A 15,069-nucleotide genomic window follows, 5' to 3' on the forward strand; every position below is an offset into this window, starting at 1 on the left:
AACAAACACCAACACAAGGGCCTGACTCTCCTTTTGCTTCCACCAATTTCACACCAACGTAACTCTGTTGATTTCTACAAAGTGACTCACAGGCTATAAAAACATTATTTCACCAACAGTGTAAAACTGACCTGTCTACTCTGCCATCCAGCTTGAGACCCACAAAGTAAATGCACAGCATAAATAGTGAAAAGTAAATAGATTGTTAAGTGTTCTCTTTAATGGTCCCAGGTGTTTTAAAGTCAAGCTGGTCAAAAAAATTTCATCTTTTTGTGTGTGTGATGAAAAATGGCTTTTTTAATTCAACAGAAATTTTCATCGCACTACCAAAAATCCAAAATATTTTCAGTTTTCAACAGAAAATCAAAAAATGGACAATGTTCAGGTGTTAAAAACCTGAAAAAGACTGCAGAATGTTAAAAAAATATATATGAAAGAGTTTAAAGGTTTTTTTCCAATTTGTTTTGTGGAAAATAATAAACATTTTCCTACTGGCTCCATTGAATATCTCAGGTAAGGAGCTGGGAAAGAATATGATTGGTGTGTATGCCTTTTCTCTGGACAGTGTCCCTTTCTGTTGGAGCCGTCTGCTGGTTTTGCGTCCTACTAATGCTCTGATTGTTTCTGTTCTGATTTATCACTCACGGCACTTTTCCAGCTCTTTACATCTCTGTTTTAATTGCTTCTCTATAACCTCCTTCCCCTGACTGTGCTTGTCTAAACTCTCTCTTTTTCGTTTTTTCTCTCCTCTTGTGATTTGTCTCTCCCTCCTGTCGCTTGTCCTTCTGTTTTTTACCCGCGTGCCTTTGTGTCTGTCTGGTGTTTCCTTTTTTATTTTTGATTTGCTGTGTTCCAATTTTCATGTAGGGTAGTGGTTCAGTTAATGGGAGCCCCTTGCTGTCGACATCTGGTGCTAGCACCCCGTGCCGCGGGCGGAGGCAGCTCCCGCAGACTCCGCTGACCCCCCGCCCCAGCATCACTTACAAGACCGCCAACTCCTCACCCGTGCACTTCACCAGTTTCCAAGCCAGCCTGCCCGCTTTCTCCCCGGGGCGCCTGAGCCGAGGTTTGTCTGAGCATAATGCGTTACTGCATGGGGACTCTCAGAGCCACTCTCGCTCCCCGGTGGCCCGCATTGGTTCCGACCCCTACCTTGGACACCGCGACGACAGTGACAGCCCGTACCGTGTCATGCCCGAGGACACGCTCACCTTCGAGGAGGCTGTCGCCACCAATTCAGGAAGGTCCTCAAGGACTTCTTATGTCTCGTCCTTGACTTCCCAGTCTCACCAAATCCGCAGGGTTCCCAATGGCTACCACTACACGTTGGGCCTCAGCACGGGCCCTGGGACATGCGCCAGAACCCGTAGCTATTACCACGAAGCCGAGGAGGACGACTGGTGCTAGCATAAAGGCAAACCCCTTCCCGGTGTATGCGTTTGGAATCGATGAGTTTTATCATCTGGATGGCTGTGTGCTCAGACACACATGGTGACCGGGGTCACGGAGGGGAAGAAACAGCCGCTGGCGAGAACTGCTCCAAACCCGATGCCATCTGAGACGCTCGTTCAGCCTCTGTCTTTTCTTTCTTTCTCCTTTTTTTCCCCCTTTTGCACTAGACAAAATAAATAAATAATTGAAGATCATTATTGTGGAGGGAGTGCTTTCTCTCTCTCTCTCTGTCTCTCACCTGCCTACTGCCTTGTCTAATTAAATGACATATACCAGATGCCAAATCTGCAATGTATGCACAGAGCTGTGGGACGGTCTGAACTTTGACAGCAGAAAAAGGACTGTCGATCCATAGTTTTTGTTGGGTGGGTGGTTATTTTTGTTTTAATTTTCCGGTCAGAGCGGGTGTCGGGGATGGAAATTGACACTCTTGTACAAAATCGAACCTGTATTTTATCTCATTCAAACATTAAGAGGAAGAGGGAAACGCACTGGGAAAGGAGAAACCCAAATCAGAACGGGGGACAATCCTTTGACTCAGTGTTCAACAACAGCAATCGTTTTCAATGGAGCCAGTAACAAACCTTCAAGCTGATAAAGCACTGTGTCGCCCAGGACTCTCTGCTTCGACACGCTGCTCTGGGGATTTCTTTTCTTTTCTTTGTCCACGTCGAGTCCTTCACACTGACACCCGATAAAGCTACTTGGTAAGGACTGTTTCCTTGCTGCTGGGACTTCTGTTTCCGTCCCCCCATCTCCTGTCAACTGCAACATGCCCTCAATGTTTTGTCTTGTTTACAATATAAGCTTGATTTTAGCAACAAAAAAGAAGAAAAAAAAAGAAAAGGAAAAAAAAGCGGGTGGTGGAAAGGAGAAAAGGAATTGGTTTTATATCAAGCTATTAGATAGAACTTTAACTTTTCATTGTGTGCATTTTTGTAAATTGTACAGTAAAAAAAGAAAAAAAAAACTTTATGTAGAAAATTAGTCCAATTGTCATTCCAGGTCCCACTGTTTCTATTGAATGCTCCAGTTGTTCACTACTAAGTGCCTAGCCTTTGAAATCTCTCACAGCGATGATGCTCCCTCTTGCTTCAACGCATCAGAACTTGAGAACGTGGGGGAGGCGGGGGGGAAGGGAGAGGACGAGGCTGTAAGATCTGTTTGGCTCAGAGATCTACTGTGCATACAATGCCACGTGTATTTGTTCTGAACAGTGTTTTCAAGTAGCCAGGTTGCAAACTTCAAAGGGGAGGGTAAAAATCTTTTAAAAATAATTTTGTTGAGGAGCGGGAGGAGAATGATCGGGGCAAACAAAATCGGCCTTTTCTCGGTGAATAGAATTTAGGATCCTGCAGGAGAAATGCAGGTAGAAGTACAGCATCAGCAGCAATGCTTTTACAGGAAAAAAAAAAAAACAAGAGAGACTTTCACATTGCATGTCTAGTCTTAACTTGGTTGTGAAAGCTCTGGCAACGTTTCATGGTGCGTAGTTTGTGTCGAGGGCAGTTGGAGAGAGCCTTGCTATTATTGCCTGTTTGAAAAAAAAAATCCGACTCTCAGGGATGAGATTTCTGTATTTTTATGTTGGATCATTTCCTTTTTGTGCGTGAGTGTGGATTTCTGCGTTTGGAGAAGACAATGACAAGAAGGAGAGGAAAGCGTTAAAGAAAAAGATGGGCAGACCTTCCATTGATGGGCTGGAAGAACCGCTGCGTGGCCACTGTTGGACGTGCTGCGGCCAGGGGTTTGGCATGGAGAAGAGGGAGGGAGGAGAATGGGGGAGAAGGCAAACCCCGCAAGGCCACACAACAAAAGAGGCAGTGGTCAGAATGTTGGCAAGGAGTAGGCCTGAGATAGTGACCAAGCCATGGGACACCAAGACTGTAGAATGAGCGGGTACTTGGGAGGAGCAGCAATCCTGATGGGCCCAGTTTTGTTTTGTAGCTAGGTTAGCAGGGGTATCACACGTTTCAGAAAATGGCTCAGAAGGCATCTACCATTATCGGCAAAGTCTCCGAAGGGGAGCGAGACAGGTGTTGGGTGGTCGTCCACATCTCCTCTAACCTGTATGTTGAGAAAAATTGAACCTTGTTTTGTTTTAGGAGCTTTGGCCAATCTCATCCCTGGATTCTGCTAAAAGATAACCAACTCATCTCTATTATATCTCTATATATCTGTGCACTTTGAGGAAAGGACGTGCTTTAGCCGAGAGGTACATTATGGATAACAGATGTAATTTTTAATTGTAGGGCTATGCAACATGATGACACTTAAGGAAACAAATCAAAACAAAACAAACAAAAAGACCTTCATCCATTCTGTAGCTTTACCTGCTGGATTTTCCTGTTTCAGGCTTCAGCATGATTGTGACCAAATGTTTTATACATTTTCCTTGTATGAAGGCACAAACACTTTCTTTGAAATTTTAAAGAAAACATTACTATTTTACTCCAAGAAGTAAAGGAGGAAAAAACCAGTATGGCTGATAGTGCATGCAACCATTGTACCCACATTGGAAAGTGAAAGGAAATGTTCTCCCTGTATTCATTTATTTTGTCTTTTCCTCCACCCCTGCCTTTCCCCTTCCTGCATCATTTTAGATATTAAAAGCCACAATCTCATATAAATAAGATGGCTGGAATCTCACAGAAATAGATGGCATTGGATCATTTAAATTCTTATATAGTATAGACCACAAAGAAGAACATTGTTGACTACTTCCCACTAATCTCTTGCGGGGGTTCTCCAAATGACAATGACAGAAGAGCCTGACCACAGTTGTTCATAACCCCGTTTGCATATTTTTTACAGCCTGTGCGCTGTCTCTTAAACACACACATAATATTTCCCAGAATTCTCATAGTGAGTTGCCAAACTTGAATTGCACCAACCAGTTTTCTGCATCCAGAACCAGTCTCGTAGTGGCTGTACTTTGAATAAGTAATGTTTGCATGTAAAATATATACATATATATATATAAAGTATGTGCATGGAAAATGTTTATCTTCGTACTTTTTTGATACAATGTATTCATCAGTTGTTAATTTTTAATTATATTTGATATAAATTGGGGGTTTGTTGCAAAACTTTATATTTAAAAAACAGTGTTAAAAATGATAAAAGTTCCAACCATGCAACACAACTGGAACTTTACAAAAAAAAAAAAAAAAAGGGTTCTGTGATTGCCTAGTTTGCTGCCTGAGTAATATTTATCAGCCAAACTTTGAATTCTGCAGTTGTTTCTACAATTACATTTTGTATGAAGCAAAGTCCTTGAATTAAAATAAAAACTTAGCAAAAACCGTACAGATCCACAGGTGGTGTGTGCAGTGTGCCTGATGAATGGGAGATCAGTATCCCGAGAACGTTGCTCATTCTAATGATCTCGCTAGGGAAGAGTCGTTATTATGAAATTTACCTTGTCAATATGAGGAGTCCAAGATGCCGGTTACCATTGGTGGAATTTCATATGGAGCAAGATTGCCTGAACCAATGGCTGGAAGTTGAAGCTAAACAAATTCAGACTGCAAATAAGGCACAAACTGATAACAGTGAGAGTAATTAACCATTAGAACAATGTACCAAGTGTTGTGGTCAGGGCCAGCGCCAGGCACCAGCGGAGCAAGCAGGTGCTTGGGGCAGCCAAGCGGAAGGGGCAGCACGTCCGGCTCTTCGGCGGCAATTCGGCGGCGGGTCCCTCACGAAGGGAAGGACCTGCCGCCCAAGTCCTGCCGAGGAAGAAAGCGGTGCGGTGGAGCTGCCGCTGAAGTGCTGCCAGTCGCGGCTTCTTTTTTTTCCCCCTGCCGCTTGGGGCAGCAAAAACCCTGGAGCCGGCCCTGGTTGTGGTAGATTTTCCATCGCTGACTAGTTTTAAATCAAGACTGGATGTTTTTCTAAGAGATCTGCTCTAGGGATTATTTTGGGGCAGTTCTCTGACTGGATGATCACAATGGTCCCTTCTGGGTTTGGAATCTGTGCATTGCCTGGATTGAATGCCATAAGTAATTGATCCGCTCTTTGGTTGTGTTCCCCTGCAGATGCTCATTTTTTAAAGGATCTGTTTGTGAATTTGCCTAATTGTACTAAGCTTACAGTTCTTGGAGTCCAATATGCAGCAAAATTGCATTAGCCAGGTTGAATGCTGTAAGAAATTGATCGTATCTTTAGTTGTTCCCTGCAGATTGACAAATGCACACTTTTACACATGCATGTTACTCTCAGGGAGGTGGAGCAGTGTTAGGCATTAATCCCTTAACTGCCATGCTGAATCCTCTGCTTCCCACAACCAGCAACAGTCTCCAGTAATGCTATTTCAGGTATACATTCCCATTGAAATCAAACAGAGCTTCAAGACACAGGAGGTCTGTTTGGCAGTGTAAGAGGTTTACGTCACCTGCCTAATACACAGAGGTAACATGTCACACTTGTAAAACAGTTAATGAGAGCGGCTTGCATTTCCCTGGAGCTCAGAGCTCATATTTAAGCAGAAGAAAAATCCAAGGAATGTTTGTAAATATAAATGAACATCCGTAACTCGCTTCTTTTGGCCACCGGACAAACTTCCTCCCCAACCACCAGAGAAATTGGTGAAAGCTCCCAGAGCAGGATCAGACATTGTGCTCTTTCTGACAAGTCCAGAAGCAATGTCACTTGATCTTATTCCCAGCACTGCAGAAACATTACACCTGAAAAGAACTGCAGCAAGGAGAACCGCTTGCATTTTTCAGTATTCTTTGGCGATCCAGATTTAGGCTTTTTAGGATTGACTCCATCTCTCCTCTCTCTCTGCCCACCTATTGTTGTTTATTACGGGTACCACTGCAGTTTGTGCTAGAAGCTGTACATATATAGTAATAAATAGTCCCAAAATCTTATGATCTCCATTGATAAGACTGAGAGCAGAGTGGGAGGAGAAATTATTTGCTCGAGGTCCTGGAGCAAGTCAATGGGAGGAACAGAACCACATCTCTTGACTGCTGGCCTGAACCATTTGGCCTCTCCTTAGAAGTCCCAAATGTACAGGCTTTGGGGACAAGGAGATCTTTGTTCTTCCAAACATGGTCAGAAGGGAGCGCTTCCCTCTGATCGATGCGTCTGACCAGGAAGAAGGGGAAGATTTACTCGCTGGCCCATTCCAACAGTTGGGAGTCAATCTGTGCTCACTGCTCTTCCTACCTTTAAGGAAAAGTTCTGTAGAATTTAATACACAAAGAACTTTTCTGCAGGCCTTGACTCATCCTATAGAATTTATTGCATAAATCAGATCCTTACTATAGAAATCTGTATGCCCTGTGGTTTAAGAGGAACTTCTACAGAACGGTATTGGCTTCATCCCTGGTATGTTCTTCCAGGGGATAAGAGCATGTGCAACTGGCTGGGCATCTTTCCATGTGTCGTGATGGCTCCTGGGTGGGCTGGCTGCTGGGATTGAGCCAAGTCTCTCTGAATCTAAAAGCACACACCTCCGCTGCCTGAGCTAAAGGGCAAGGTGTAGGGGTCAGAAGCTGTGGTGGACACATTAAACCTCTTACACGGTCTGGCCACTAGGTGGAGACATGGCCCTCCCCAGGGTTAGTGTGGGTTACCTGTCCCTCTGGCCATGGGGGGAGCCCTCCTGAGTACCAAGGTCCACAGTAGTTCAGATCTGTGTACTGACCACCAATTTTAACCATGCCCCTCAACAAGTCATCTGCAGGGATTGAATTTGGCATTCTTAATATTTCTAAAAGAGCAACTTCCCCCACCTCCTATTGTTTAAAAACAATCCTTGCAGGCCTTCTTGCATCATGAGGAAACAAAGGGGGTGGTGAGGGTGGAGGGTATAATCCACTTTTTTTCCCTTTGCAGGGAATTGATGCATCTATTATACAGGAACTGCTGGATTATGACCCTTGATGAATTCATAACATGGGTTGTATTGTAACCCATTAGTTACTAAATGTGCAGGATAGACATGAAAAAGAGATCCCAGGAGAGACCGAGATGGTTTGGCTCGAATTGAGTTGGTTCCCAACTCTATGTCCATTTGCATAAGGAGTCCATAGAGTTCTATAGACATCTGAGACTCCACTAAGTCTATGACTTACTCATTCCAGTGACCTGCTGGAATTCATTCCTGTTGATCACTGCAACATTGATGATATGTTATCTTTGATCCACTGCCACAGAATACAGTGAGAGGATAACGTTTTCAAATGTGCCTAAGTAATAATACCTACCTCTTATATAGTGCTTGTCATTGGTACATCTCAAAATGCTTTACAAAGGAACAGCAGGATCATTATCCTCATTTTACAGATGGGGAAACTGAGGCCCAGATAAATGACTTGACTTACACAAGGTCGCCCAGCAGGCCAGTGGCAAAGCCAGGACTAGAACACAGGTCTTCTGAGGTCCACTAGGCCACACTGCCTCCCTAAGTCCTGGATCTTCAATCTCTTAGGCTCATTTGAACGGTTTGCGTAAGTCATGGGTGAGACTGCACCAACAAATCTGCATGCAATACCTGGCACCTCAGATTGCGGGAAATGTGTTGATTAATTGGAGGAAATCCAGAGACGAGGAATGAAAAAAGATGATGAAAGGACTGGAGGGATTGATTTAGGAGGCAAGATTTAAGTAGATTGGGGAAAAAAATGATTGAGATGTTGGGAGCAAACCTGTGTTGATGCACAGGGGCGGCTCTAGGAATTGCGCCGCCCCAAGCAGGGCGGCACGCCGCGGGGGGCGCTCTGGCGGTTGCCGGTGCCGCGGCTCCGGTGGACCTCCCGCAGACGTGCCTGCGGAGGGTCCGCTGGTCCCGCGGCTCTGGTGGACCCTCCCGCAGGCACGCCTGCGGATGCTCCACCGAAGCCGCGGGACCAGCGGACCCTCCGCAGGCACGTCTGCAGGAGGTCCACCGGAGCTGCCTGCCGCCCTCCCGCGGCACGCCACCCCAAGCACGCGCTTGGTGCGCTGGGGTCTGGAGCCGGCCCTGTTGATGCAAATGGGGTGGTCTAGAGCACGTAATAATTTCTCCCCCTACCCCATCTCTAATTTCTGTGATGGTCTTGAGCCAGAAAATATTCCTCCCCCAATTCTTTTGTCCGCATCTGTTTATTATTAGTCATTCGTTTCCAGTTGTGCGCTCAGCACTGTATAGCCCAAATAGCCATGGTCCCTGAGCAGTTACCAGTGCACAGATGCCGGAGACTTGAACTGACCCTGGAATAGCCATGGGGGGGCATAAAAACCGTGTTTCTCATCTAATGTAGTGGGAGGGAGTGGGTGTATTTGGCTGTTGGATTTGCCATGTAAGATGATCGCTTGTTTGAAAGGAGACATTAAACTGAGCTCAGATGACTGTTGCGGAGTAAATGCATTCATTTCACAAGGCTTTTTTTCCTCCTAAATACAACAATGAGAATGTAAAAGGCCTGACTGCAGTTGACTCTCACACAAAGCCTCCCACTCTATAGGCAATGGGAGATTTGCATGTGAACAGCAGGGTTGCATCCTTCAGCTAGTTACCTTGAAGGCTGGATGGATGTCTCACACCAGAAACCTGTTACAAGAGACCCATGGGGGAAATGCTACAGGAGCTTTCCAGATGGGCTGCTGGGCCAGAAGGTTTCAGTCTTGAAAAATCAGTATGATTCAGTAACATCTGACAAAGGAAGGAAATGTCCTCCTGACAAATGAAATTCTACACACTTTGTAAAGCAAAGTCTATGAAGTTTATTTCCTTGGTCAGCTGACTAAGATGGTAGCAGGCTGCTGCCTTAGAAGGGGTAATGAGGGAATGAAGAGCAGTAGAAATAATAGAAATGTAGGGCTAGATGCTCCCATGAGAGTTCATCTGCTCCATCCTCCCAGGATCAGGCAGGATAAGTCTAACTAGGCCAGGCCAGACAGGTGTTTGTCTAGCCGGCTGTTTAAAACCTCCAAAGACAGCAAGTTCACAACCACCTTAGGTCACCTGTTCTACTGCTTAACTATCCTGAGATATTAGGGAAACCTTTCTAACTATAATGAGTAGCAACAGCTGCTCCTGCAGCCCCCATAACAAACAGGTGGAGAGGGTTGGCTTAATAGTTTAATATTCAAGGATTCAGTCAAGACCTGCTCAGGCCTGATTCTCCACTACCTTGTCATTGCATACACCTGAGTAAAGTGAGCATCAGTTGCCACCACTCTGCCTTGATAGCATTTGACACCCATTTTGAACAGGTGTAAGTAATTACCCAAGCTGCTGGACAGTGGAGAATCAGGCTGCTTATCTGTACAAAGCTCTTTCTCTAAAATCTCCCTCTGTTCTGTTGGTGGGAATGCCAGTCTAGAGGGGATACGCATGTTACCAACGCCAGAAGCCTGCTGCAGTGAATGGGCGTTTTCTGTTGTCTTCAGTGGGGTTTGGAGCAGGCCCTAGGTTATCTAACCATATACAGAGCAGGTCTGGAAAGCAAGGTGGTTAAAAGCACCACTGACTTACAGTCCATGCTAGCACTCCCTCGCTTGTGCTGGTAGTCACTGGACAGTTACAGAGTTTGTGTAGACAGTGCTTAGAGAAGCAGCCTATCGAGCTGCAAAGCAGGGTTGCTTTCTCCCGACAGGCCCTTTGCAGGTTGAGTCTGTAAAATCCTCTGTCTTTAGGAAAATGACTTCAATGCTTTTTGGCCACATTTACACTAGGAAAAAGGTGGGTTTAGTTATCACAGGTGGGCTTCACCTCCACGAACTAACATTAAAACTACAACTTGTTCTGTTCACACTAGGATTTTAACACATTTTAATTAACAGGGAAGCTAAGCCTCTTTTCCTAGCGTCGCTGTGGCCTTTGACAGCAAAAGACTCCAGGAAGCTGTCACCACCCAGCTCACTGGCAGCTCTTGGCTCAGATGGTGCAACTGAAAGTAGAGGCCGGTGTTAGAGACCAGCTTGGCTGCTACTCAGTGAAATAGTCACTGACATTAGGTTTGTGGAGGCAGGGGGTAAAGGGCAGGTGGCAAGAGGCAAAGCCCCCACTAAGGACTGCCTTGAGAAGTAGACTAGCTCCTCCTCCCAGTGTGCCATCGCCAGGGATTCTGCACCAGGATCCACAAGCTGGGGACTCCAAAACAGGGCCCCTAAGGGAACCAGAATCCCCCAGGAGACTAGAGCTAGGAGCCTGGGGGGACCCTGCATCTCAGAGAGCTGGACAAACAGACCCCAGCTGTAATGGATGGGTAGCTTTTGTGAGCCCCCCAGGGCAAGTATCCTCTCACCAGCAGCAGCTGTGAGTGGAGTGCAGTGGGGTTGGGTGTTCCATTAACCCCTGAAGCCCCGGGCTGGAGGAAAGGAAGCCTGTGTCCCATGAACCGGTTCTGGCCCTGTCTTTTTAACTTGCGGGGAGGGGCAATAATTTGTATTAGGCCAACTTTTGCTGGTGGAAGGGACAAGCTTTGAGCTTCACATGCTTTTCCTCTGGTCTTTTAAGGTGTGAAAGACCATGACAGGAGAGATTAGGGCTCCACTGGGGGTGGGGGAGAGAAATAACCCCTGCAGCTCCAGAAAGGGAGAAGGGAGTCCCCGTTAACCCAGATGGTGCCAGGCTGGGAGGAGGATCCCCGATAACCTCTGTGGAGACAAGTGGGGGGATCCCCATTAACCTGTGGAGCTCCAGAAAGGGAGAGGGGGGTCCCCGTTAACTTATATGGTGCAAGGCTGGGAGGGGGATCCCCATTAACCTGTGCAGCTCCAGAAAGGGAGAGGAGGGTCCCCGTTAACTTATATGGTGCAAGGCTGGGAGGGGGATCCCCAATAACCTCTGTGGAGCCAAGCGGGGGGATCCCCATTAACACGTGCAGCACCGGAAAGGGGGCGGGGGTCCCCATTACCTCCTGCAGTGCCAGGCCGGGGGGTTCCCGTGCCAAGCTGCAAAGGGGGGCCCCGTACCCTGCTGTGAGCCTGGGCCGGGGTCCCGCGCGGGGCGGGGCGGGGCCGCGGGCTGGAAGCGGGGGCAGCTGGCCGGCCGGCCGGCGAAGGGAGGGAGCCTGGCGCGGCGGGGCCGGGTCGGGTCCCACCCCCCGGCTGGGGAGTGACTCCGCTCGGCCGGGCGCTGCAGGCTCCGGGCAGGCAGCATGGGCGGCGCGGGGCTGCGGATGCTGCTGTTGCTGCTGCGCTACCTGGCTCTGGGCGCCGGGCTGGAGCGGGAGCCCCCCGAGCCGGGCTCCGGACTGCACCCAGGTAGGGGGAGCGGGGGGGTGAAGGGCAGATGGAGGGGGGCCGGGAGGGGGAGCTGGGGGGTGAAGGGGGAGGGGAGTGGGGAGAAATGGGGGAGATAGAGGAGGAGATGGGGGTGAAGGGGGAGGCTGGGTGGGGGAGATGGGGGGTGAGTGGGGAGGTGAAGGGGCGAGGGGGCAAGAGGAGGAGATGGGGGTGATGGGGGGTGAGTGGGGAGGAGCGGGGGGTGAAGGGGCGAGGGGGCAGGAGGGGAAGCTGAAGGGGGAGATGGGGGGTGAGTGGGGAGGAGCGGGGGGTGAAGGGGGAGATGGGGAGGAGCGGGGGGTGAAGGGGGAGATGGGGGGTGAGTGGGGAGGAGCGGGGGGTGAAGGGGCAAGGGGGCAGGAGGGGAAGCTGAAGGGGGAGATGGGGGGTGAGTGGGGAGGAGCAGGGGGTGAAGGGGCGAGGGGGCCAGGAGGGGAAGCTGGGGGGGGTGAAGGGGCGAGGGGGCCAGGAGGGGAAGCTGGGGGGGGTGAAGGGGCGAGGGGGCCAGGAGGGGAAGCTGGGGGGGGTGAAGGGGCGAGGGAACAGGGTGAAGCGGGGACCGGGTGGGGGCAGGAGGGGGCTGCCTGGGTTGAACGGGGGTGCGCCTGAGGTCCCCAGCTGGGCTCCCGACTGCGGGGAGGTCTCTAGCCCGGGATGCTGTTGCTTGGGAGGGACGGGGGAGTCTCCTGCTCGCTGGGGCATCCCTGGGGACCCTCCCTGGGCTAGAGGGCACCTCCAACACGGGCCTGCAAACAAACTACCCAGCCTGGGGGCGTTTCCCCCTTGCGCCCCGCGGGCAGCCCCTCCAGCAGCAAGACGCTTCTCTGCTGGGGAGGGACCCTGCTCGTGCCCGGCTGGCGCTTTACCTTTCTTGGCGCGACGGGTGCTCAGGTGTTTTGGGGTGGGAGCTGCATGGGGCAGCCCAGCGGGGGGGGGGGGGGAGGGAGCCTTGGAGACCTGCCTTGCAGCAGTGGCGCCTGGCCAGGCTCTGCTGAGGGGTCTGGGGGACAATCCTCGCTCATCCAGAGACCCCTTTAGCTCTGTGCCCCTTATCCTGCTGTGCTCTGGCTAGTCGCTGGCCTTCCTGGACAGCGCGGCTGCAAACGAACCCCAGGTTTGAGCCCAAGCCCCCCGACTCAGGACCTGGGTTTTAGGGCCCTGCTAGAGTGGTGGGTCAGAGCCCGAGTCTCGCGTCCAAGCCCTGTCGTTTTGCAGTGTGGATGCAGGCCGAGCCGCAGACCCAAGTCAGGTCTGAGGAGTGCAGCGACCCGGCTGGAATACCCTTGTCCAGCCCGTGTAAGCCCAGTTTGCAGTGCAGTGAGCACTGTGGGCTTGGAAACACTGAGTCCACCAACGTGCGAGCCAGGGACCCAGGTTTACAGTGTAGAGTAGAAATACGCTCCGGGCTCGTCTACTCAAAGTCGCATGTGTTGGAAGTTAAATGGGGTTTTAAAAACTGACCTAGTTCAACTGGTGCAAACCTCTGTGCGCAGGGTCCAGCCTGAGGTCTATCTGTTGAAATTGCTGCAGGGATTTCCCCCAAAGCTGCACCCAGCTAACTGCATCAGTCCCTTTCCTTATGTGTACAGACAAGCTGCCTGTGTTCAGGGGAGGGAGCATTGCCCAAGTGCACTGGTTACTCACTGCACAGCCTAAACCATGCGAGGGGCTTAGGCAGTCTGTATAACTGCTCCTCTTCTGTACCGCTCTGCAAAGGAGCAAGATGCTTGGGAGGCGTCACTTTCTGTCCATGTCCTTTGGGACAGCCATTCCCACCTTCCAAACGGGATGGGGCTTTTCCCGCTGAAAGCACAATGAACCTTTGAAGTTCCTGATTCCTCTGTGTGGCTGTTCACATGCATGTCCTGGGGTCTGGCTACAGATTCTGGTGCTCCCTGCGATGGAGCCGCTGATAAGAGGTCTCCACTAGGATGCACTGCTAAACCAGGATTTACACTCCTTGGGAAACCCAGGTAGGAGGTGATGAGGTAACTGACGACAGTGCTTGGTCTTAAAGCTTTTCCTGATAATTGGCCTGTCCTGTGTAGTTGCTGATGTCTTGCGTTCCCTGCCCCTTTGGGCCGACCATGTTTTAGAATCCTAATGCAACGCACCTGTATGAACTGCAGAGTGATGCCATGATGCACAACGATGTGCAGGTGCTGGGGTATGGTTAGGGCGGTTTTGTAATCACAGACCTGGGAATTGGTGGACATCACCCCAAACCTATCCATCTGACCAAAGAAACTCTCACAGCTTCCTCTGAAGGAGAATATTTGGAAATCATCTCTAGCTGCAAATAACATCAGTCATAACTGGACAACGTAGAGCCAAACATAGCCCGCATCCTGCTATACGGCTTCTCTTTTGTTCCTGTTTCAGAGCTGCCAGGCTGGGCTTAGTTATGCCGTGTGGGGGTGTGGATAGGGGGCTTGGTGATCTGGGGCACTGACTAGCATTCCGCAGGTGTGGCTTCAAAAATGAGTCACAGGGGGCATGAACTTGGTGGTCTCTGCTCAATTCAGTGCACCTGTGTTGGCACGAGAAGCTGCACAAGCACTGCCAGAGTGTAACAAAGAGGCGGGAGGCTCACGTCTGTTACAGGCTGGTACGATCCAGTCCGTCCTTGCTTTTCGTCCATTCACCAGTGATTCCAGTCCATTGGTCTAATCTAGCCCCCAGGCCAGCCTGCTGAGGGTAGGAGAGCCTCTCGCCTGGCTGTGCCCGGCGCTGGCTTCCAGTGCTTCATTGCGCTATAAATTAGCTCTTCTCCCAACCCTGCCACTAAACTCAAGGGTGCCTGGGGGGGGGGAGGAGGGTTTACCTGTGGCTGAGGGAGTTCACAGCGAGCTGACTTTGAAGGGGAAATACAGTCCAAATCCTTCCCAACGGGATACAGCATCATGAAGTAGCCAGTGCTGCTTTCCCCAGGGTGCAGCCGAGGCAGTGAGAGCTGTGGTCATGGTGGAGGCAAGGATGGACTGAAAGTCTTAAATAAGCAGTGTGTCTAGCGGGTGGGGCAGGGGACTCGGACCTTCCTCCATTTTGAAGTCGATAAGCTCTGTGTGGTGGTAGACAACAGGGTGCGTTTAAGAAGCAAAGGGGAATTCTTTTGTATTTTAAAATGAAACTCTGTTTGTTGCTAAGGCATGTTCTGCTATGCATCTTGTGAGCCTCCGCCCCGGGGTACGTTTCCATTTGAGCTGGGAGGTGAGATTTGTCCCTGCGCTAGGTCTGCTCAAGCTAGAGCAGCGATGCTCAGACCTCAGTGGATCAGGAGCAACGTAAGCAAGCAACGTTACCCAAAAGAGCCACAGTCACGTGAATTCATTGTTTCGTTTACTGTAGTACTATTCATATTTAAACAGCATAATTGGGGACTATTTAGTT

The 15,069-nt window shown here is 49.6% G+C and overlaps 2 protein-coding genes across 2 annotated transcripts in view; both read left to right on the plus strand.

The window, feature by feature from the left end:
• The window catches only part of CACNA1B (calcium voltage-gated channel subunit alpha1 B), a 491,615-nt gene extending 486,857 nt beyond the window's left edge, over positions 1 to 4,758 (plus strand). Inside the window, exon 50 of the mRNA XM_044993192.1 lies at positions 868 to 4,758. Within this exon, the coding sequence (XP_044849127.1) occupies positions 868 to 1,407 (540 nt within the window). The 3' untranslated portion in view covers positions 1,408 to 4,758. The remainder of the gene's footprint in view (positions 1 to 867) is intronic.
• A 6,780-nt stretch (positions 4,759 to 11,538) lies between these two features.
• COL27A1 (collagen type XXVII alpha 1 chain) overlaps positions 11,539 to 15,069 on the plus strand; it is a 242,049-nt gene continuing 238,518 nt past the window's right edge. Inside the window, exon 1 of the mRNA XM_044993151.1 lies at positions 11,539 to 11,658. Coding sequence (XP_044849086.1) covers positions 11,553 to 11,658 — 106 coding nt within the window. The 5' untranslated portion in view covers positions 11,539 to 11,552. The remainder of the gene's footprint in view (positions 11,659 to 15,069) is intronic.

Source organism: Mauremys mutica, chromosome 18 (assembly GCF_020497125.1).
Source record: "Mauremys mutica isolate MM-2020 ecotype Southern chromosome 18, ASM2049712v1, whole genome shotgun sequence".
In the NCBI taxonomy this organism is placed as follows: Eukaryota; Metazoa; Chordata; order Testudines; family Geoemydidae; genus Mauremys; species Mauremys mutica.